General features: G+C 31.9%; 1 protein-coding gene across 2 annotated transcripts in view; it reads right to left on the bottom strand.

Annotated features, from left to right (window-relative positions):
* The window catches only part of BMP5 (bone morphogenetic protein 5), a 111,886-nt gene extending 92,764 nt beyond the window's left edge, over positions 1-19,122 (bottom strand). For both annotated transcript variants that reach the window (XM_039853006.1, XM_039853005.1), the window contains exon 1: positions 17,915-19,122. In XM_039853006.1, coding sequence (XP_039708940.1) covers positions 17,915-18,404 — 490 coding nt within the window. In that variant the 5' untranslated portion in view covers positions 18,405-19,122. The remainder of the gene's footprint in view (positions 1-17,914) is intronic.
* Positions 19,123-23,400: the final 4,278 nt, after the last annotated feature.

Here is a 23,400-nt window from a genome sequence, read left to right as displayed (position 1 = left end):
TCTCCAAGAAAAGTACATTCTCTACACGATTTAATACATGTAGCTATATTTCAAAGTATAATCTTTTAGATGTGTCAATTAATTCTACTTTATTAATTGCATTATTCAAGTACATTACATTTGTGTGTATGTGCACTCTAGTATGCAGTTTTAATTGTATGGTAAAATTTCATAATATGATTTTGTTTCTAGCAATTTTTACTTAACCTTCTAACAATTGTTTTATGCATTTTGATTTGTTATTTTTCATATAAAAAGTTGGCAATGTGGGAGCTTCATTGAGTTTCACATAGTTCATGATTATAGTGACTCGTTCTGTTCCATCTCATTTGTTTTCCCTCGAATCCTAGACTTACTAAATATTAAACTCTGACTGATGTATCATATTCCTTGATACAGAATTTATCTAATTATATGGTTGTTACTTCAGTTGAATTAATATTGCAATTATCACACACTATTGTACTTAAATTTGGACTTGTAACTTTTACTTAAGTGTCTTTATAAAATTACCCCATGATATAGTATTGAAATTCAAAAAGTTACTATGTATGATTGAAAATTTTTCAAAGCTAAGAGAGGATGATATGATGATGAACATTAAAAAGTAAAAAAAAAAAAAAAAAAAAAGATTTAGAGACCAGATTTAGCCAAAACAAAAATACAGACTACCTTGGGATACTTTCATAACCTCAAATGTAGCTATCAATCTAGAAGGTGCTAAAGACGTCAAGGTGATGAAAGTGAGTTGTTAATACTCCACATCACAATCATCATTTAAATAACTGCTGATGACCAAAAAAGATAATTTCAAAACATCTTGAGATTCTGGGAAAATGGCTTAAACTAAAAAATCAAACTTGATATTAAATGAGAAAGTATGTAATTTGTGGGTAAATGTTGACAATTGCTGGTCGATAAAAAACAATATGTGTATTTCTTAATATTATCTCCTTTTAATCCCAAAATGCCACCTTTACGTAATTTAGTAATTAGATACTTATTACACCTCTGCCATCCCAGTTGTTCTTAGGTCATATGTAAATGCATGTTTCATATTCAAATTACAGAAAATCATCTGGGCATAAGGTAATTTAGACCAAATCCATTTGCTCAGCTGATTATAATTCTCAAACTGTGGCTCCCTGAAGATATGAATTCCCAATTCTTCTTAATTTTTATCCCAGCAATAAACTACAGTACGCCTTTGAGCATTTATTTCTAACTTGGAATGTGAGTGGTATGTTTTCCAAACTCTTAAATATCTGTAAGTATTTTCTCATGATTGTTAAAAAAGTAAGAAATCAAAGCATAAAAATGGAAAAAGATAAAAATGAATAATTATTAAATATCCAGTCACAGGAAAGATTTATAAGCAAATAGAAAATGAACAAAAATATCAGAATAGGACTTCCCAAAAGAAAATATAAGTGGCCAATAGATGTATAAAAATCAATCTCAGAAGAAATACAAATTTAAAAAAGATAAATTTTAGATTATCAAAAACTTATTCATATTTAATTTATATTTCAATCTGATAAAATAGCGCTAGCGTTTACTGTTGGTACAAATAGAAATTAAAACAAATTTACTGAAAAACATATTAGCAATATTTGTCAAGAGTTTTGCAAACCAATCATACCTTTTGTCCTAAATAATTTTTTATAAGAACAGATTCTAAAAGAATTATCAAAATTGACAGAAATGTTTACAAATACTTTATGTATAAAGATATTCATTGCAACAGAGTAGGTGATAGTAAAAACTGGAAAAATTGCATGTCCAACATTAAAAGAATGTTTATGTAAATGATGAATATTCAGCTACAATATTATTATTAAAAAATGTTCTCATAAAGAGCAAATGAACAAATGAGAAAAATCATATCCTAAAAAGTCAAAAATAATCTAAGGATGTAACATTGCATGCATCAACATTGCTAAACTCTATAAAAAAAGGTATATTTTAGAAGTATGGAAAGAAATAGATATATGGTTCTAGATAATAGAATTAAAATTTTTTTTTCTGCTTCTTTTTAAATTATGGATATAAAGCGACCACAGTGTCAACAAATTAGATTATGTTCTGCTTAGTTAGACTACTCTCTGCTTGCCATATTTCCAAAATGGCTTTTATAAAATAGTATGTACACGTGGAAAAATGATTCTCAGAGTGAGTTCCCTGTAACACTAGGTACCTATGGTGCTCTGTTAGGAGAGTTTCAGAGACCAATGTGCATGTGAAACTGTATAACCCATTTCTCCTTGCAAAGATTCACAATGCCCATCTGCATAATAAAGACACTGAAAAGTCTTGTCTTGGAAATATTGAAACCTATTTAATTACTGTTCCTCAGCAGAGTTCAAATTTATTTGACTACAAAATTTCAGATAACACCTCTTAAAATGACGTAGAAATGCTTTCAATGAAATACACTTAGGAAAATATGACAAAGAATTCTGATTAAAGAGAGTAAATGATTGAATGTACTCAAGAGGTTTAAATAATTATGATTCAGTATGTGCTTCGGTTGTATGTCAATGAAGTTAGTCAACTTAAAATTAAATATGATTTTTGACCTATTCATAAACAATAATTTTATCATCTAACTTCCTAAGTATATCTCAGTCTAAATAATTCGAAATCAGAATTTGAAATTGTTTATACTTCTCTTTACATTATAGTTGGATCCGAGATAGACTATGTAAGAGTGGTTACATAAAGGGAAGAAGAGAGAGATAGAAAATAGAATTTTTTAAAAAGCAGCAGGCAACATCCTAAATGCTTATCTTTACTCTGCAGCTACCTCTTGGCTTGCTTTTCAAAGCAGAGATTAGTCCTCAGGTGGTTAGCTAAACGTTCATATATTAACAATAATACTTTTTACAACACCTTTTTTGGTTCCTTTCCTTGGTTTTGAGAGCAGATGATGAGCTGAAACTGAACTATACATTAGCATTTTGCTTTGAGAAATCTTGTTGCCTCAGAAATATTTCCTTTTGGAAGAACAAATTATTCCAAGGCCTTAGCCTTTAAGTTATAAGATATCTGAGGAGCAGAAATAACATGTTTAGTTTTTGTGTGGTATAGATGCAATGAGTGAGCTACTTGAAAGTAACTCACTTTACACATGCAAGAGATTAGGACTGTAGCTGCTTGCTACAAATCGAGAGATGTGTGTTAAATGTGGCGTGTTCATTGTTATATAGAACACAGAGGAGATTTCAGCCATAACTAGCAGGACTACACAGAAGTTATCTGCCAGAATTTCTATGTGCAACAGCAGGAAATTCTTAACTTGTAGGTTGTAGATGGTCCTGCAGCCCAAACTTCCACTTTGGTAGGTTTCTCATGAGATTCACTGGGCAGTCCAGGGCTAGGTCAGAAAAGCTGGGGCAAGGCATTCATATTTAACTGCAGGGCAGGTCTGCCTGTGTGGCCTTCTACAATGGCCAGCATGTTGGTAGTCTTCCAGTATCCAAATGAACTCACTATTAGTTTGTTCCAATCTCCAAACACCGTTCTTGATGCATGTTTCTGTTTGCAACTTTGATATTCTGCCTCTTTTCTCCTTTGCCAAATATTACTGCTGTTCATGCCAAGTTGTTTAAGATAGAATCAACATATGTCACCTTTCTATTCCTCATGGCTGACCAGTTAGGTTTCATGACTCAAAGGTCAGTACCCTGGGTGTCTATGAAGTTCTTCTTTCCCTCTGCTTGTGAGTAAATACAATACTCCTTCAAAAAGCCACAACACCTCAGTTTAGAAAAAGGCCTTTAAGAGTCCAACTTCAGGGATAAGACTCTTGGTAAATCCATTAGTAAAGATTTTTCCCTAAATTATAAAACATTACTAAAGAAGTAAAAATATTCCAAATCAAATACGTGAAATGTCGAAAAAATATATAGAACTTTACAAAGAGTTCAATGTCCCAATGACAAGCTCCCCATTTACAAGGATATAGCAGTGAATAGCCTGGATTCTGAATCCAGTTATTTCTCTTATGGGATGCAGGACTTTGATCAAATGACCAAACATCTCTGGGCCTCACTTTCCTCATCCATAAAATAGAGGCATTTTGTGAGAATTAAATAAGTTAGTATTTGAAATGCTACTAGCACACTGTCTTGCACTTCATGAGCACTGAATACATACTAGCTATGGGAGATAGCAAATTTCCAGTAAAGAAATCAATTCAAGTCTTAAATTTTTCTTCCACTTTTATAATTTCCCTTTGACAATCTGATATTTTATAGATATGAATTGATAGATAAACACCAATAACTGTGATGGTGGATCAAGAGACTCAGATCCACGTTTTGCTGCAATATTCATTTCGCAATCATACTAGATTGTTGGTAAAAAGTGGTTGTAAAATATTGGTCAATTTTTCTCAATAATCAGCTTGAAGTAATAATTGCCTAATGCCTAATATCCTAAGTAGATTCAAAGCAATATATCAAATAAGTCTTTATATCAATTCTTGGAATTCTGTTATTTTCCACATTATAAATTATGTCTCCATTAACTCTTACTATAACCTGGATCCACAGGGTCAGGGGTCAAGGTTTAGACAGATTAAACAACTTAATTTTGAAAAACTGTATGACCTGCTACCCTTATTTCCTGACCAAAACACAAATAAATAATGAGTGTTTAAGCAATACTTATGCTCTGGAATGTGCATTAGGCATCCAGTGTACGACATAAACCTTCTTTTTAGATATTTCTTTTTAAATATCTAAAAAGGAGCCTCCATATTAGTAATACCCTACAGAAGCAGATTTCTGACAGAGCCCCTAAACTTTGCTAACGCTTGGTTCTACTTTTGCTCTGTCTTTTGGACTAAAAGGCTTCCTTAGGCTCTATATACTAGTCACAGGGTTTTGTTTTTTTTTTCTTTGAAGAGATTGAGGTTTGAAAAAAATTTTTCTATACACAGGAGGCTAATTCTAGATGGTTATTTAAATAACAAAAGAACACATTCTTTTATATAATGTTTGTTAGTACTTTTAATTTTACTTGGTGCTGGAATTTTTGCATGATTTCTGTAAAGTATGCAACATTGAGCAACAAAATCCTGGCACAAAAATCAGGGATTCCAAGCGTAGGCCTGGCTCTTCTTGCCCTGTAATTTTGGCAGTAAGACAGGCACAGTCTTTCTCACAGTGCCTGGCCCAATAGTAGGTAATCAGCTTATATTTGTCAAATAATTGAATGAATAACCTTTCAGACTTCCAGTTTCTACAGTTGTATACTGTGGAATTATATCTACTTCCTTGAGTGCTATATACTACTGTAATGTAGATGAAAAAACATCATGTAGCAAAAATGCTCTCAAAAAGTATTGATCAATATTATTAAAGTTGCAAAAAGTTTCTATTTTATATTTTTCAAAAGCGGGTCACCAAGCTAAAGAATAGTGGCAAAGAACAAAAAATAGGTAGCCGGATAGATCATGGTCCCAGTACTGATTCTGCCATCTACCAGTTGAATAACCTTTGTAAGATAGTTAACCTCTGATAAGCCTGAATAAATAAATCATATTCAATAAAATGGGAATTGGAAAATATTTACCCATACAATTGAGATGCAGATTAATTAAAATAAAGCATGCAAATTATTTCATCCAGTTTCCTAACACAGAAATTATGTTTATTGTTTTTATTGTTGCTATAATTACTATCAACTACAGTATAATTTAAAATTATATATATCCGACGAAGTCATATACTTTAAATGAATCACGTACTCATACACAAAAGAATAATAAATGTTTTACTTAATTCTGATAAATTTTTCCTCAAAGTAAATAACTGTAGAATAATAACTGTTTTGACATGGCACTATGAAAGAGAAAAATCTTAAATGTTGATTTGAATTTGTCAATATTTGTAGCTAGAATCCACATTTTGAGAACTTTACTTATCACAATTAAAAATTTAGCAAAGATCATCTTACTGACATCTTTCAGCATGTTATCAAATTATTAAAAACCAATAAATCCATATTTTCCCACTTAATGTAAAATATCAAAAGTTAATGCGATTACAACATGGATACGGTAAACAGAAGATGTTCACAATGCACGTGTGGCCACTTGCATGACTTTTTTGGATCAAACCTATAATTTTCATCCTGCTTCAAAATATTATAAGAGGAAGCAATTCAATTAAATAAATAAAAAGATGTCATCTAAAAAAAAAAAACAGCCTAAAAAATCTAGGAAAGAAAAAAATACTTAAGGTTGAATATTATTAAATAGAAACAAAACTATAATAATGATACAAATAATAATGAGAATAGCTACAAATTAGAAAATCATAAATGTAAGCTTGATTTGAGTTATATACAATACAAAAATCTCCCTGATTGAATGATTCTTTGAGTAGAGTAGTTTTTCTAGTTAGAATTTAGTTTATTCACCAAAATTTTCATCATGAATCAACTTTTCAAAAAAATTAAAAAGTAAAAAAAAACAAATTTGCTTATGAAAATAAGCATTAAAATTCTTCAAGATTTTTTTCCCCTTTATTCAAAGGGTCTTTTACAGAGTGCACATATCCCCACACCCAAATATTTTCTAATTGTACATTATTACTTTGGCCTGCAATCAATCTCCCTTTTCCATAACAAGCAAGGAAATGGAATTGGTAATATCTGGAACTAAAGTAAAACCATTGGTTTGTTCTAGGAATCTGACCAAAGGTAATATGAAAAGCACCTTTCAGCAACACATCACAGAAAATGTTACATTTGGGACACTCCGCTGAGGAAATACAGTCCATCAACAATCCAACTTGAAGACAGAGTCAATGAAATTCAAAGGTTAATTTTCTTTTGGATGAAGAAAAATTCATATGTAAAATGTTACACAGTTTCAAGAAGGGATTTATTTGACCATGTTTGGTGGACTGGATGTAGATCTCCTCGAACATTAAAACACCACAGATTCTGCTCTGGTAAAAGTAGTTATAGTAGCAGTGGAAAACAGTAAATTAGTACTTTTTTCATAAAGACTTAAAGGCCTATAACCTTACCTTATTAAGTCCTAACTAGAATTCTGTATTATGATTGCTACTTTACAGATAAGAAAACAGTTTCAATGAAGTGAAATAATTTGCTGGAGAATATGAAGCTGTTAATACAAAGCTGGTATTCAAACAAGTATGACTCCAAAGCCCTTACACTTAAACCTTACTGAGGTAGTTAAAGAACCAAGTAATTCCTCCTCATATAGTTTTCAGTGTACAGATCTCTCACCTCCTTGGTTAAACATTTCTACATATTTTATCCTTCCTGACGCAATTATAAATGGAATTGTTTTCTTAATTTCTCTTTCTAATAATTAATAGTATGTAGAAATGCAACAGACTTCTCTCTATTAATTTACTAAATTCATATGTTAGTTCTAATAGTTTTTTTTGTTTTTTTTTTTTCTGTTTGGTGGCATCTTTAGGGTTTTCTATATATAGTGTCATGTCATCTGCAAATAGTGACAGTTTTACTTCTTTCTTTCCATTTTGGATGACTTTTATTTCTTTTTGTTGTCTCATTGCTCTAGCTAGGACTTCCAATGCTATGTCGAATAAAAGTGGAGAAAGGGGGTATCCCTGTCTTTTTCCTGATCTTAGAGAAAAAGCTTTCAGATTTTCACTGTTGAGTATGATAGTTTGTCTACACCACTCAACGCGACCTAAAGATTCAATGCAATCCCTACCAAAATTCCAAAGACTTTTTTCACAGAACTAGAACAAATCATTTTAAAATTTGTATGGAACCCTAAATACCCAGAATAGCCAAAGCAATTTAATAAAGAAAAAAGCTTGATGTATCACACTACCTGGTTTCAAAATATATTACAAAGCTATAGTAATCAAAACAGTATGGGACTAGCACAAAAACACATAGATCAATGGAACAGAATTGAAAGCTCAAAAATAAAACCATGCTTATATGGTTAATAAATCTATGATAAAAGAGGAAAAAATATACAATGGTGAAAAGAAAATCTCTTCAATAAATGGTGCTGGGAAACCTGGACTGTGACATGCAAAAGAATGAAACTGGACCACTTTCCTATACCATATACAAAAAACAAACAAACAAACAAACAAACAAAAAACCTCTTAGTGGATTAAAGACGTAAATATAAGACCCAAAAACCATAAAACTCCAAAAAGAAAACAGGCAGTAAACTCTTAGACATCTATCTTAGCCATTTTATTTTGGATATGTCTACTAAAGCAAGGGCAACAAAAGCAAAAATAAACAAATGGGACTATGTCACATTAAAAAGCTTTTGCACAGTGAAGGAAATCATCAACAAAATGAAAAGGTAACTTCTAAATGGGAGAAGATTTTTACAAACAATGTATGCGATAAGGGGTAGATATCAATAATATATAAAGAATTCAACATCAAAAAAAAATCTGATTAAAACATGGACGGAAGACCTGAATAAACATTTTTTTTTAAAAGAAGACATACAGATGACCAACCAGCACATGAAAAGAAGCTTGATATCACTAATCATCAAGAAAATGCAAATCAAAACCACAAGGAGATATCACCTCACACCTATCAGAATGGCTATTATCAAAAAGATAACAAACAAGTGTTGGCAAGAATGTGGAGAAAGGGAACTCTAGTGCACTGTTGGTTGGAATGTAAGTTGTTGCAGTCCCTATGGAAAACAGTATGAAATGCAATATATATAATGGAATATTATTCAACCATAAAAAAAAAAGAATAAAATCTTGCCACTTATAACAACATGGAAGGACTTAGAGGGTATTGTGCTAAAGTGAAATAAGCCAGTCAGAGAAAGATAAATACATCAGGATGATTTTGCTTAGACATGGAGTCTAAAAAAAAAACAAAACAAAACAAAAACAGATTCATAGATAATTAATACAGAGAACAAACTGATAGTTGCCAGAGGGAAGGAGAGTGGGGTACAGGTGAAAGAGAGGGTAAAAGAGATAAAGAAGACTAAGAAGTACAAACTTTCAGTTATAAAATTTAGTCATGGAGATGTAATATACAAAACAGGGAATATAGTCAGTAATACTGTAATAACGTTGTATGGTGACAAATGGTAACTAAACTTATTGTGGTGATCACTTGTATAAAAATATTGAATCACTACATTGTACACCTGAAACTAAGATAATGTTGTATGTCAACTATAATTCAACAAAGAAAATCTCTCCTCACTCTGAGCAAAGAAAACGTATACAAAATATTAATCATAAAGCTTATTTAATTGGTAGTCTTCAGTTTTTCCCCCACCCAATGTTTTCAGTGCCTGCATAAAGGTTATTTGCAGAAGAGTCTATACAATTTCCAAGTTGAATTCTCTTTTCCTCTGCTTCTGATAATTATAGAAGTAAAATAAAGTTAAATTTACCATCCTCAGTGGCTTTGAAAGGAACACAGACTCTACTGGAAAGGAGATGTTCTCTTTAACGCCTGTTTGTGATTAAAGGGCCGGGGTATGGCTGTGGCCTCTAGGCTTAGTGGTTGGTTATTTATGAGAACTAAATAGCAGACCTACCTGCTCCTCCACTAAATTCTGCCTTTGTGAGTCACAGGAACTCTGCTAGAGGAGAGGAAAGGTAGCAAAAACAAAAATAATAATCTCAATTTACCTAATCCTTACATTATTTCTGCCTGCAACACTAACTGTGGAGAACATTATGTGATTCCACTCAGAATTCCAAAAGCTTTAACACATGGTCATGGGTCATTTCAGGAAGAATGACATAGGATTGAAAACAAACAGTTAAAGTTTTAAAAAAATATTGCTCGTCATATATACTCTATATATTTGCATATACTCTAGTGCTTTCTATACTGAGTTTTTTGATCAGCAATTGCAGTCTACTGTTTGTACTGTAATCTGAGAGCTCTACTTCTCCCTGGGATTTTGGTTTTGTTTTAAAGTTCAGTTTGCTCTAAAATATTTTTAATATATTAATATGGAATTACTGATCCATATACAATTTAAGAATTTTTTCAGCATGCCATGACTGGTTTTGCCACTTTATTTCACCAAATTGTGAAGTAATTAACTCTCACATTAACTTATGATTTTCTTTAATTTTATAAATTTACTAGAACAAAGGTAAACATATACATGAGTAACTTGCCTTGAAACTGAAGTGATTCTAGAACTCCTGCTGACTAAATTCCCAATATTTATTTATCGATTTGTGCTAAATATCTTCAATTTATGCCTCAAGATTCACTCTCCACGTTTCTCTATTCTGCTCTCTACACCAAACAGCTGACTTACATGAGCTGCACCAATGGGCATTGGGCCCTTTAACTTTCAGTCAGGATCAGATAATGAGAAACATGACAGAAAAGTAGGATCTAGGTGTTTATTTCTATCTTCCTCCCTGTTATCTACGGGTTGGCTGCATGGCATCGCTCTCAGAAAGGCCACAGTTCCTGTCGGTGTACCTTTCTCACAAAGCCTACCTCTGAGTTTTCCAGTAATTGTTTTTGCCTCCTTCCCAGAAGTAGTCAAGCAAGCCTTCTCTGCTGTTCCAGGTGTTGCATTATCCCTATTTAGCCAAAAAGCCCTGCCCACAACATTTTAAACATTACAATATTAGTGAAACTCTCCTCAAATGATTCATTTTACACATGCTGTCTCTCTCCTCCTGGGACCCTGATACCCCACTGGGGATCAAAATGGATGAACAGGTCATGGTTCTGCTATCATAACGTGTAATCAAATATGCGAGGTTGGCTTCACTGGCATGTGACCTGTGCAGTTGCACAAAGCCCTGAATCTAGAAGGGCCCCATACCTGGTCTAATACTTTGCTGCCATCATCTTAAAATTCTTGATAATTTTTGAACAGGGGCCCCACATTTTCATTTTGTATCAGGCTCTACAAATTACTTAGCCACTCCTGCAAATATAGTACAGATGTTGGACACAAATGCTACTCTAATAACAATAATGACCATTTATTGAGGTCTTGCTCTGTTCCAAATATAGTTCTTAAAACTGTATGCATATTAACTTATTTAATCCATTCAGCACCAGTGAGGAAGGTGTTATCATTATTGGCACTTCTTAGATAAGAAACCAGAGGCATAGAGAAGATTTAAGTAACTTGCCAGAGGTCACACTGCTAGAAAGCATAGAATGTGGGATTCCAATTCAGGCATTCTGGCTTCTTCTATACTACTCTGCTTCTGAGATGCAAGCACAGTAAAGAAAGCAATTAGGTTTATTTTATAATTAAACCTTAAAGCCATTCAAGCTGTATTATGGTATGGATTTAAGATTATGAAAATATTCTGTCTCCTAAATAGGAAGGCAAATCAAAGTTATAATAGCAACATAAAATCTATGCACAACAAATATTGAATTTCTCATATCACAACAGCATAAGAAGAGCTGAAGGGGTTTGAAAATGTGAATAAGTCTTGTGGTTTTGACATGTCTCATAGTCTTGAATAAAATCTAAGTGAGATTTATGTCTGTTAATCCTGACATTTAAAACTATTTTTTTTTTATTTCTAACAACTTTAGCAAATCTGTTAAAGAACAAAAAAAAAAGTTATTTACTTCCAGAAAGAAAGTGAAAAACACAATATCTAAGAGATAATCTAATTAGACTTTCTTTTTTAAAATACACAGTTGTTTCTTCCAATGCAAGTACTAATACTCCATTGTTTATGAAAATAAAAATGAAAGGACACATCACTATAAAGACAGAGATCTTCATCACCTTAGAAATTATAAAAGAGCACATTTCCAAGTTTAATTTCTATACCACACTATTTAACATTATATAAGGTCTTGGTTTCTAAGTTATATATTTAGGTAAGTCACTGCCTTCCAAGTAGAGGGTGTGTACTTTCTTTGGTTATAAAGGTTTGTTTTCTTTTCTCCCCAAACCACTAAAGATTCTTCCTAATAATCTACAAACGACTTTTTTTTTCTCATTGTAAGCATTTTACACTTTAATAGATTATGTTTTTACCTTTTTGCATTATGATTTACCAAAACCATTCAGACAAGACATACAAAACAGGATTTACTACTTGGTTATGTGAACATCTCCAAAAAAGTCAGGTGAAAACTACCACTATTATTTTCATCTTACGGTCATAACTGGAACTTAAACATCCCAATCTGACATCAAAATCACAACAGATCCCTTTTTCCGCAAAATAAATGAGCCAGTTGTCAGGGCTGACTGGTGTGTTTTAAAGGATATCTTAGCCAAGCGTATTATTTTAAGAGATGAGCAAATGGGGAAACCCCATAGCCGAGCCAATAAAATATGAACTTAAGGTGCAAAGAAGCACTCATAAACATTGCCTAGAACAAGGGATTCATTGTTTCAAGCCAACCCTTCCAGTGGCTCCTCTGATCTCAGCCCCTCTCTGTGCGTCAGGGAAGCCTCTTCCTTTAACCTGTGGTTTTTTCAAGCTGAGCTACTACATTATTTATGACTGTAAATGTGAGTAGCCTGTCTGTATGCTCCTTGTACACACACACTGAGAGGCCCCCTCCCTTTTCCCAACTTCGGTATTTTAGTGTGGAAGGATGAAAGGGTTTTCCCCTGGAGCTGATGTGGATGGGGATGTTGAATTAGCTGCTGTGTCAGTATGAGGTGGGCTGAGGGTTCCCCAACACATCCTCCACCTGCACACCCAAAGACCAGCTTCCACTGACTCATTTTGTTCCTTTTCTTTCTTTTAAAAGCTTTTTAAAAAATATTTTATTTCTTTCTCATCTCATCCTCATTGTTCTATGCCTCCAGCTGTTACTCTTGATACTCTCTCATCATCTCTTCTCATCTTAAAAAAGGAATGTCTTCACAGACATGAGTACCAAATATAAATAATATAAGAAAAAGTATTTTATAAACTGAAAGAGAATTGCAGTTTTGATTAGTTATTTTTGTTCAATGTTGCATTTTTCCTTTTCTTTTTTTACTTTCCCTTAAATTCCCCCTTTTAAATTTTAATTGTGTTATAAAATAGTAAAGGCAAAAACAATTAAATTCAGTCAGTGAGATCCTCAGGGAGAGGTGAGGCGGCGGCAAAGAAGAATGGGATGATGGAGTAACAATTACAAGGGATGGCGACAGCCAGAGCAGTTCTGATGCCCTGGGGAGCTTTTCTCCTGATGGGTGGAGGCCGTAATTGGCACATCATAACCTTTTCCTTCTCAACTAAAGAGAAAACAGGAGACTGTACCTAAATGATCAAGCTGTAACTAATTGATTTTCAGCTAATCTAAGCCTCCAGCTATGAAGAAACTAGGACCAAAGGCAGACCCCAGGAAGGGTGGGGGCAGTAAGAAGGGTGCCAAGAGAGCCTGGGGCTAGAGAACTTTTTTTTTTTCAAGAATAATTTACATTTATTTGCTGATGGCTATGACTAAAGAGGGGGAGGAGAGAGGGAGGTGATGATTTTTAAAAATGGAGGAATGAAAGAGAAGGAACTGTGGGGTGATGGGTGAGGTAGTCCTAAGCCTTTCTAGAGAATGTTATCATATCTTCGTATTTACTGCCGTTGCTTATTAAACTTTTAAAGCTGGTTATTTGTGAGTGACCATTAAAATGTTCAAAAAACTTTTAATTAAACTCTGATGATAACTCTCTGCAGTCATGCCCATCATTAGACAATAAAATAACTTGAAAGGAAAATAAGAATCCCTTTGGTCACATTTATGAATACAAAGGGTTGTTAAAAAAGAGAGAAAAAGGTCTCCACCACAGCAATTTCTTTCTCTTCAAAAATTAAGAGTTTTAAAGAATGATTCTTTTTTCACCCAACATTAGCATTTGTGATTCCAGACATAATCCATGAATATGTACTATCATGGGTTTAGATTATCTTTCCTCCCATCCCATTTCTACTCCCTCAAAAAAAAAAAAAAATCTTACATGTGTTTATGGATGTGTTTATGTTACACAAGTGTTAATAACCCTTTTGGAGAGGCTACATAGATAGGCATCTTTAGGTAGATCTGTATATAAATTCCTCTCCACTGAGCACTTGGGTTGGCCAAAAACAACAATAAATATCAATGATGTCTTTCAAATCTTTCAACTGAATACATAAGCATTTTTTTCTTCCAGTACCAGGAGAGTTTAATGATTTGAGGATATAGGAGGAGAAGGGTTTAATTTAAAGTTTTGAAAGTATATTTTTCTATTTCATATCTCAACATGCTAAATATGTCATTACAAAATGAAAAACTTTTAGCATTACATTTATATACTTTTATGCTTCAGAATACATATTCTTGAAATATATCTAAGAAGTATTTTAATCCAAACCAACTGATCAGTGAGTCAAAATCCATTAATAAACCTAAAGTTCTTCTAGATCAGAGAAATACATGTAAACTAAGGATAATATAAATGTAAATTTCCTGTGTTTACTGTTTTTATTGTAATTTCCTCTAAAATATCTACAGTGTATGTCATTTTAATTATACTATCACCAAGCAATCAAATATTGGTTTCTAACTAAAAGATCTTAGAAATGCAGAACATGTTTATCTTTATGTAAACAGGAGATTCACATAAATATTGCGAGCAAATTTCCTAATCATTCCTTTCATTTGCATAGCTATTTGATATATAAGCTAACACATTTTTGAAAGAAAGATGGTTAAAAAAGAACAAATTTACCAGAAAGACATGGTTGTTACCAAGAAAAATAATGTGATATTGACTAAGAAAAAATTCCACTGATATTCAACAGGTTTGGGACAAAACAGAGAAGTCAACCTGTAAAAGCTAGACTGACAAATGTTAGCCTAAGAATAATAAATAGAATACAGTGGAAAGTTTCTTTTCACACAATTAATAATTGATACTTGTTTCTTTAAAGTGAACAAATCACTGAAATAATTTAAAGGTCAAAATAATGTTTTAGTTTTATAGTTGGTTGTTTATATTGACCTTAACATAATTGATTTACATTTTATTTGTTTTCTTTTAGTAAATTCTAATCCATTTTTCATTTATGAACACAAAACTAATCTCATCTGAAATTTTAAAAATAGATATTTTGTTAAATATGATTCAGAGTTTGAATTCAGTTTAATTTTTCTTGAGCAAAACTTATGTTGGAAAAAATATATTTCTGAATGACATATATAGAAAACTCATTAAATTGAAATTGACACATACAAGCATTATTTAAAAGGATGCTACTAGAGCCATATTATATAATTCATCTTATTATGGGAAATGTCAACAGATTCTTTTCACATATTTAAATATCCAGGTGATTTCCTCAATACAAATCCCTTGCCTATTGCTAATTTGATCACTTGCCCTTAGTCTCCACTACATTTATCTATCTATCTATCTATCTTTCTATCTATCTATCTATCTATCTATCTACCTATCTTTTAAAATACTAAAAAATAAGATAAAATTCTCAAGTCTTATAAGAACATGAAACAGTTGCAGAGAATATTTGTTATGAATGTTTTATTAAGACACTCTGAAATTCTTAGTGCAGTTAACAATAATATTACACTGTTACCTTCTCTAATAAAATGCTTTGACCTATTTTATTGTAGCAGAAATACAGAAGTTAAAGCTTTTTACTAAGTAGTTATAGGTTGCAAGTTTTAGATATATTAGAAATCATAGTCTAAGGATAATAAAATAAAATTGTAGTTCAATTTTCCTCAGAGACTACTAGGAGAAACTCACTTAAGTATCAGAATCAATTTATCAGTAATTTCATCTGAGACACTTAGTTTGGAATTATTAAATTTAAAAAATATGATTTATTATTGAGGGTAAATCACTACTCAACAGTTCAAGCATAATAAAAATAAATAAATAAAAATTTTCTGAAGTTTATATCCAATGTTATTTCTCTAAGGTAAAATGAATAATTGAATTTCATGGTATAGCTAACTAGTTTATTATTATAATCCAAACAATATAACCCAAATTTCATTGATTTAAAAATATAAGCATTCTTAAATGATATAAAATGATAAAAATGATTCTAAAAGTCACTGAATAAAACTGTTTATTATTGTTTTTGGTTTTCTTATTCTATGTAGATTTATAAAAAATATTAAGTAATACACAGATTCAAAATCATAATTTATTTCTGAAAAGACAAATATACTTCTTATGAATGATCAAAATATGCAAATATAATAAAATATATTATGAGAACAAGTTCATGACTGAGCTATTGTTTTTTAAAGTACATAATATAACACGTTCTTTCATGTCAGATTTTAGATAACCTGAACTGATTTTTTCAGTGATTTATTTTATGAATATGCAATTCATATGAGATTGAAATTTTTTTATTAAAATATTGAAATTAATTTAAGTTATTGAATAATGCTTTAGAAATAGCTACAAAGTAAAAATATACCATGAGCCACATTTGCATGCCACTTATACTGTGAAAAAGCAATCAAACTAATTTAGAATTAAGCTTTCTTTTAATGGCTTGAAAGTTTCAATGAAACCTGTTAATTATATGTTGAAAAAAATGTGTCCACAGCACCTGATTAGGGCAACCAATGATGACTTCCAAAAACTTAATAATGAGAGCTTTGTCTCTAGTAACATGAAACATATGATTTATTAAGCACCTTATCCTTCATGCTAGAACTGCTGAGAGCAAATGAGCAGAGCACATTAAGCAACATGTATTATAAATACATCATGCATTATTAGGATTTGCTGCTGTCTGACTTCTCAAAGAATATTTTTGAGATTTTATATGAGGAAGTTTTTAATTAAGTATATAATCAAATACCTCAATTTTAAGTCACAGCCGATTGCATTTTTTTAAAAAAGTTTTAAAAGTTATTGCATTAAAATGTTCTCAATTCTTTCAAGTTGATTAAACCTGTTGATAAAATTTTGTCTTGAAAAATATATTTTATGTTTTTTGTTATTTTGAATGTCTGAAGATAGTAAATTTTCATCCTCAATCTCTACTAAAACACTTAAAGAAAATTACAGCACATGTAAAATTATTTTAAACTCTTTAATATTATTGCAAGATGAACTATAAGACATTAACATACCATTTGACATTGTCAGTCTTTAAAAACTACAATACAAGTGCTAAAACTGAGTAAAACATAGTTTTAAAAAAATCATTCTATAATAGTGTTACTAATTAAAGAATTTCAATCTAAAATAAAAAAATCTGAATAGGTAAAGAGCATCATGGCATGATTTACATTTATCTTGTTTCTGAAAAAAATCAAAAAAGTATGATATATTTTAATCATTACAGTTAAGAAATGTTAGATTGAAACTTCTTTTCTAAAATATTTTTCAGAGAATTTCAGAATCTTCCCTCGAGCTATTTGATAATGACCTTTTACAACATTATTTGATCTTAATTTCACATCTATATTTCACAGTAGTTGCCTCTCCTGAATTAAAGTTTTAAGTAGCATATAAGTCTATATTTATATGTTTTCTAAATTACTAATCAAAAATGGTACAGAATGTCACCTTTATTTTTCCATCTAGAAATGCTTTTTAAAAATATTATTGTTACTATTTTATCCATAGCATAGCTATCCTCATTATTTCTCCTTTTTTTAGACTATTGCCTGTTTACATACATTAAGCAAAGTTAAAATTTTAACAAGATCTGAAAAGACCTAAATCTACCCCAACTACAAATGTTTAATTTTAGCTTTTAGCTTTTATATTTTTAACATATATATATGACTTAGTTGCCTAAGGCAAAATCTTACATTGCATCAATGAAAGAAAGGAAACAGAAGCTGGAGAGGAGAGTTATAGAAAATGACTTTATGTAAACATGACCACCTACCAAGCAGCTACTTTACCACTAGAAAAACTTCCACTTTGTAAAAACATAGATTAACAAATAAATGAATAACATACCTAAATTGACAAAGCTCATGACCATGTCAGCATCATTCAGAAAGTTGGTATCATGTAGGCTGGCTAGAGGAGGACTCTGGGTGGTCAGGGGAGTCGTTCGAGATAACTGTATGCGACGAGGATACCCATTGGGAGAGGCTGGGTATCCCTTTCTCGCTCCTCTGGACTCTCCTGCCAGGGATGCCCTCACTGAGTATTCCGACTCTTCAGGATTTTCTTCATTGGCCATAGCATTGTATAGGTCCAGCATAAAGAGAGGTGCAGAGGAAGCTTGTTTTCCAGGTGAAAATGGTCTGGGTCTGTGAGGCAAACCCAAGATAGAGAGAATTTCCCTCTGTATTTCCCGTCTTTCGTGGTTCCGCAGTCTTCTATAAATAAAACTGGAGTGAACATGGTTGTCTCCCAAACCTCCTTTTGCATAACCCAGTAGAACCCAGCAGCTCCAGAGGAAACCCACAATACCCTTAAGTAAAAATTCAGTCAGATGCATTTTTGTCCAAAAGCAAAGTTGATATTTTTAGTCCTTCTTGTCCTCTTAAAAAGAATCTAAGTTTCTAGGAGGTACAATTTCCCAGTAGCGGAAAAAACAAATTTACCTATTCTTCATGACAGTGACATTTCTGAACACAACATCCTCACTGATTTTCCTGCCCTATTTTAAATATTTTGGAATATGTCAAGAGTAGTTATTTCTAAGAAGGCTGAAACTCGGATTTCCAATTATCCACAGTTGTTAAGAGTTTTTGCTGCATTGATGTAGCAGAAGACGGCTAATATTATTTGATCAGATGACCTAGGCATTCCTATATGAGTTTATGATAATCAGGCCTTTGGTATTTGAATTAACGAAAGCTGATCTTCTGATAAACTGTAAGTCCCAAAGTTATCTTCACTTGCTCTTGAGTTCTTCTCAACCCTTGAGCTCTTTCCAAGACAAATCCTGATTTCTGAATCACAGATCTATGCTGATCTGCACCTTGGTGTTGGAATATATATTTGTCCGGCAGCTTGGTGATAACTTTAACATCTTTTGTGTCGTCTTAGTGTAAAATAAGACTCAAGGTTGTACTATTCAAGTAAATGTGTTTCCCTGTATTTACTTGAAAACCTTCCTGTAAGTCCATTCAATCCCTTTCTCCTTCTTACTGTTAATTCCACCTCCAGCAGGCACAAATATACCAGCCCTCTTCAAGGGAGATCTAAAGAGTAATGTAAGCACAACCCTGCTGGGAAAGAAGAGGCTTCTCATTGTAATTTGAAACTGGTAAAGCAAAAAGAACTTAACCCTTTTGCTACCAGAAAAGCCTTCATTTTCGCAATTTTATAGCCATGCATCTAACACAGCACAGTGATGAATGGGGCATATAAATTCTAGGAGGGAAAAAAGCCAGTTTTCAAGCAGCACTCTGAAAATTTTGCCACCAATTTTATATAGTACTCTTTTAGATCTTTCTTTTAATAGTACACATTTAATACACTTCTATATTAAGTCTCAGGTTGTGGTTAAATTAACATGATATGTCTCAGTTCTATATTTGAGGTTATTTCTGGTTTTTATAAGTTATTAAAGTTTACTTCTTAAAAAATAAAAGGAAAAGTTGTAAATTGAGGTTAATCTGTTGTTTCTTAATGACAGTCAGCTCTTTTTAGAATAAAATACAGTAGAGAATTAATCACCAGTAAATACATTCTAGCTCTCAAAGCAGTAGTTATAAAAACTCAATAATGGTATTTAGATAGCCCAGCTTTAATGGTCTTTAAATATCAAAGTTTTATGCAGACAAGTATATTCATATTTCTCTTAAGAACTCAATACAGTTGAAATACAAAAACCCTAAAATATAGTGTCACGATTCTTAACTTTTAAGTCATTTTAGTTGAAATGCAAACAGACTTACAAATTAGATACTTCTCATTAATTGTACTCAGTACTTTGATTTGTTTTAACCCATACAAATAAACACATCAAATATTCTTCATGATGACATGCAAATTAAAATTTGCCTTTTTAAATTTTGATGGATATAATGGGGAAAGTGCACACCTTTCTAAAACATCATACTTAATCCAAGGAAATGAGCAAAATATGTTTATCCTTAATGTTTAATGTCTTTAAAATTTAGAAGTCTATAATGTTTTTGTGCAGTTGCAAATTTCCTAATAAGCTCTCACTTAGCCTTAGGGGTCACAGTACTTTCATTGTCTGGAATAGTATTCTGATACCAGGGTAGGTTTATCAAGCGAATTCTAGAACTATTATGAAATTTTAATGTTTTCCTTTACTTTGCCTAGAAGTGCTCGGTTTCTTGTTTAATTTCTTTTAAAATATTTTTTTTCTGAGTGTCTACAGCAAAGCCATATTTCTCACAAGTTTTCAGTTTATTAATGAAGGGAAGATACTAAAAGGGCTTGCAGAATTTTATTGAATGCTTCGTTTTTTTTTTCTCACACAAACTCACTACACTAAAATTCAACAATGTTGTTTAGTATTTGCCTTACTGAAAGTTCTTTCTTAATAGTCATGTAGGATGCCACAGGAGCAGACTCAAATATTGACAGTCATGGATTATCTCTATAAAATTGATATCACATGAATAGCAGTAGTGAAGTTTGGAAGTAAGTGAAAGAATACCATTTCAATAAGAAATGGTTTAAACCATTAAAATTATTGAAATTGTTTATTTCATACCCAAACCAAATAAATAATTTTTTGGTCATTGGTGTGAATTCAAATCAAGCACTTTGAGACAAAACTTCTCCTCTGCATTTATAAAACATATCTCAGATAAAGTATATGACAGTTTTCCCGTATATTTTAAAGTAAATTATCAAGGTTATAAATTTGTTTTACGTCTAGAGCTACAAGTAAAAACTGGACACACTAGAGGAAGAAACAACTTATTATCTTCCACATGCACTGATTTTTTTCTTTAAGATACAGGAAGAAAAGTAAAAATTAGTCTAGGTGTTGTGAGTTTCAAAAAACATATTTTTCTAAAGCACGATTTATAATATCAATCAGTATAATTGTAATTTAATTGCTTAACCAGGCACATAGTGTACCTCTATATTAGAAATCAGTTGCTAATATTCTTGGTCAAAATTTTTAGTATCCACCCGCCCCCTACCTTCCCTTCCAACTCAGACTAGATTTGGCAAACATTCATTTTTCAAGAGGATCGACATGTGCAACTAGAGAAAGAAAACAAAGAAGACAAAAACATGCCAAGAATAAAGAGGAAATGCTAACCATCGAAAAGTCAGATTCATTTTCAGTTAAAAGTAAATGTGTTTTACCACATCATTTGGATTCTCAGGTAGATCTGTATCTAAGTATATGAGAGCAATTTGAAAGAAAAGTATTTTGCAACTGCGTGGTATAAAACTTCCAAATTTCAGAGCATGTATTTAAAAGCTAAATAAGTCATTCAACATATTGAATAAATACATGCTGAGAAAGAAGAGGTTGGGACAGGAGAAACATCCAGGGCATTACAAGAATTGTTTCTAAATAGAAAAACATTTCAAGAAGAGCCTTTATAAAAACTCACCTCTCATAACATACAATTTACTTGGGGTATACATTAACATAAGTGATCTTCTGGTGGGGAACAGAGATGATTGAATTCACATAGTATTTCCCCACTGTCATTTTTTCTGTTCATTTTGTCTTTTCCTCACTAAAATCTGACACACTAGTCCATGTGTATGTAAACCAACTATGACCAATAGACTGATTTCATTTTTCCCAGCCTTTCAAGGCTGTAGAAGTTTCTTTTGAAACTTGCTCAACAGAAAGTTGCAGCATTTATAAATCTGTTTTGTTCTGAAAGTGTCTTCCTATTTCACTTCTGGGTTTTGGGTCGGTTTGGTTGCTGTTGTTGTTTTTGTCATGTTGGTTTCGCCATGAAACAAAAACTTCTAATCGAAAGATAGCAGCTAAAGACAGATATTCATTATAAATGGTATCTGCATTTCTATATTATCTTTCAAATTTGGGAGACAATCCAAAACCATTTGAATATGATCATAAAATTTTAAGCAAAAGCAATCTTAGATTCTGTTGGAGGTATTAAGGAAAAATTGGGAAGGAGACCACTCAGGAGATTGAGGAGGCTGGCGGCAAGGGGAAAATTCAGGGAAGACGTCCCGTGTCAGAATCTTTTTGGTAAGTACATGCACAAGTGCAGAACAGAGCAGCATTTGTGATATTATACTGCCTTCAGTTCACTCTTTTTTTTTTTGAGCCAAAAACATAGTATATATTAACAGAGAATATGATGTACATAGTAGTGGTCCAAAGAAAAGCAGAGTGGTGCTACAACACCACCATCTGACTTAGATTTGCCTGCTGTAACCTGAAAAGGATTGTAATCATGAGCAGTCTATACTTTTTGTCTATCTGATTAATAGTTGTTAAGGAAAAATTGGAAATGAAAAACAAAATATAGTCACCAAGAGCGTTTAAAATATTTGGTATTATTTTTAATGGATGATGACATTATTGAATATTTTAAATGAACAGAGAATTTTTCAATATGTTTTGTATTATTGCAATGTTCATAAGATTGTTTTATATTATGTCAAGAGAGTGGATATTCTAATAATACTTAAGGGGGAATAAACTAACATTTAATCATTAAAATTCAAACACTGTTAATAAAATAGCAACCTAAGAATTGTATTTGACAAATAGACTCCAATTAACTGACCCCAGAATATTTGGTCGGTCAAATTATTAGAGCAAATGTTTTAACCATCATCCAAAGTGATAGAATATTTTAAATAGGTAGATTGACCATTAAGCCATTATACAGTTAACCATGAAAAAACATCTTCATTTACAGAGCACTTTATAATTTTAAAGCTCATTCAAAACAATCCAACAATTGTATTTATTCATTTAACAAACATTTACTGAATGCTAACTATGTGACTACTATGTTCTATATGCTTTAGACATAACAACAACAACAAAAGTCAAACAAGGTTCTTGATGTTACAGAGTTTACAATCATATGATATTATCATTTCAATTGATTTAAGGGCAATTATTTAAATGTGGTTATAATTGAGATATTTCTACTTTTTTTCTTGAGAGATTAGCAAGAATGCAGGCTGCATAAAAGTGAAGGCTGAGTTTATTTTGTTCACAAGTGTCAAATAGTACATATTAGCAGCTTAATTAATATTTATTGAACAACGCTTTTTTTTTTTTTAACAAAGATGAACAATCTTGTAGAGATTTTTTTTTAAGGGCAACACTCTGGAAGGATAGCTGTAAGGATTCATTAAGCACACCAGTTAACAAATTGCTGTATCTCTTAACAGGCTGGCTCTCTCTACCTACCTTCATACATAAACTTACCTATAGCATACCTCAACTCACAATTATGAGTCTAAGTGCTAACTTTGGTCAATACTAGATAATCGTAATGACCCAGAAGGAAAAGTATCATGTATCATATGAGCACTTGCAAAATACC

Source organism: Pteropus medius, unplaced genomic scaffold (assembly GCF_902729225.1).
Source record: "Pteropus medius unplaced genomic scaffold, Ma_sr-lr_union100, whole genome shotgun sequence".
Lineage (NCBI taxonomy): Eukaryota > Metazoa > Chordata > Mammalia > Chiroptera > Pteropodidae > Pteropus > Pteropus medius.
This window is presented reverse-complemented; position numbering and strand designations above follow the sequence as displayed.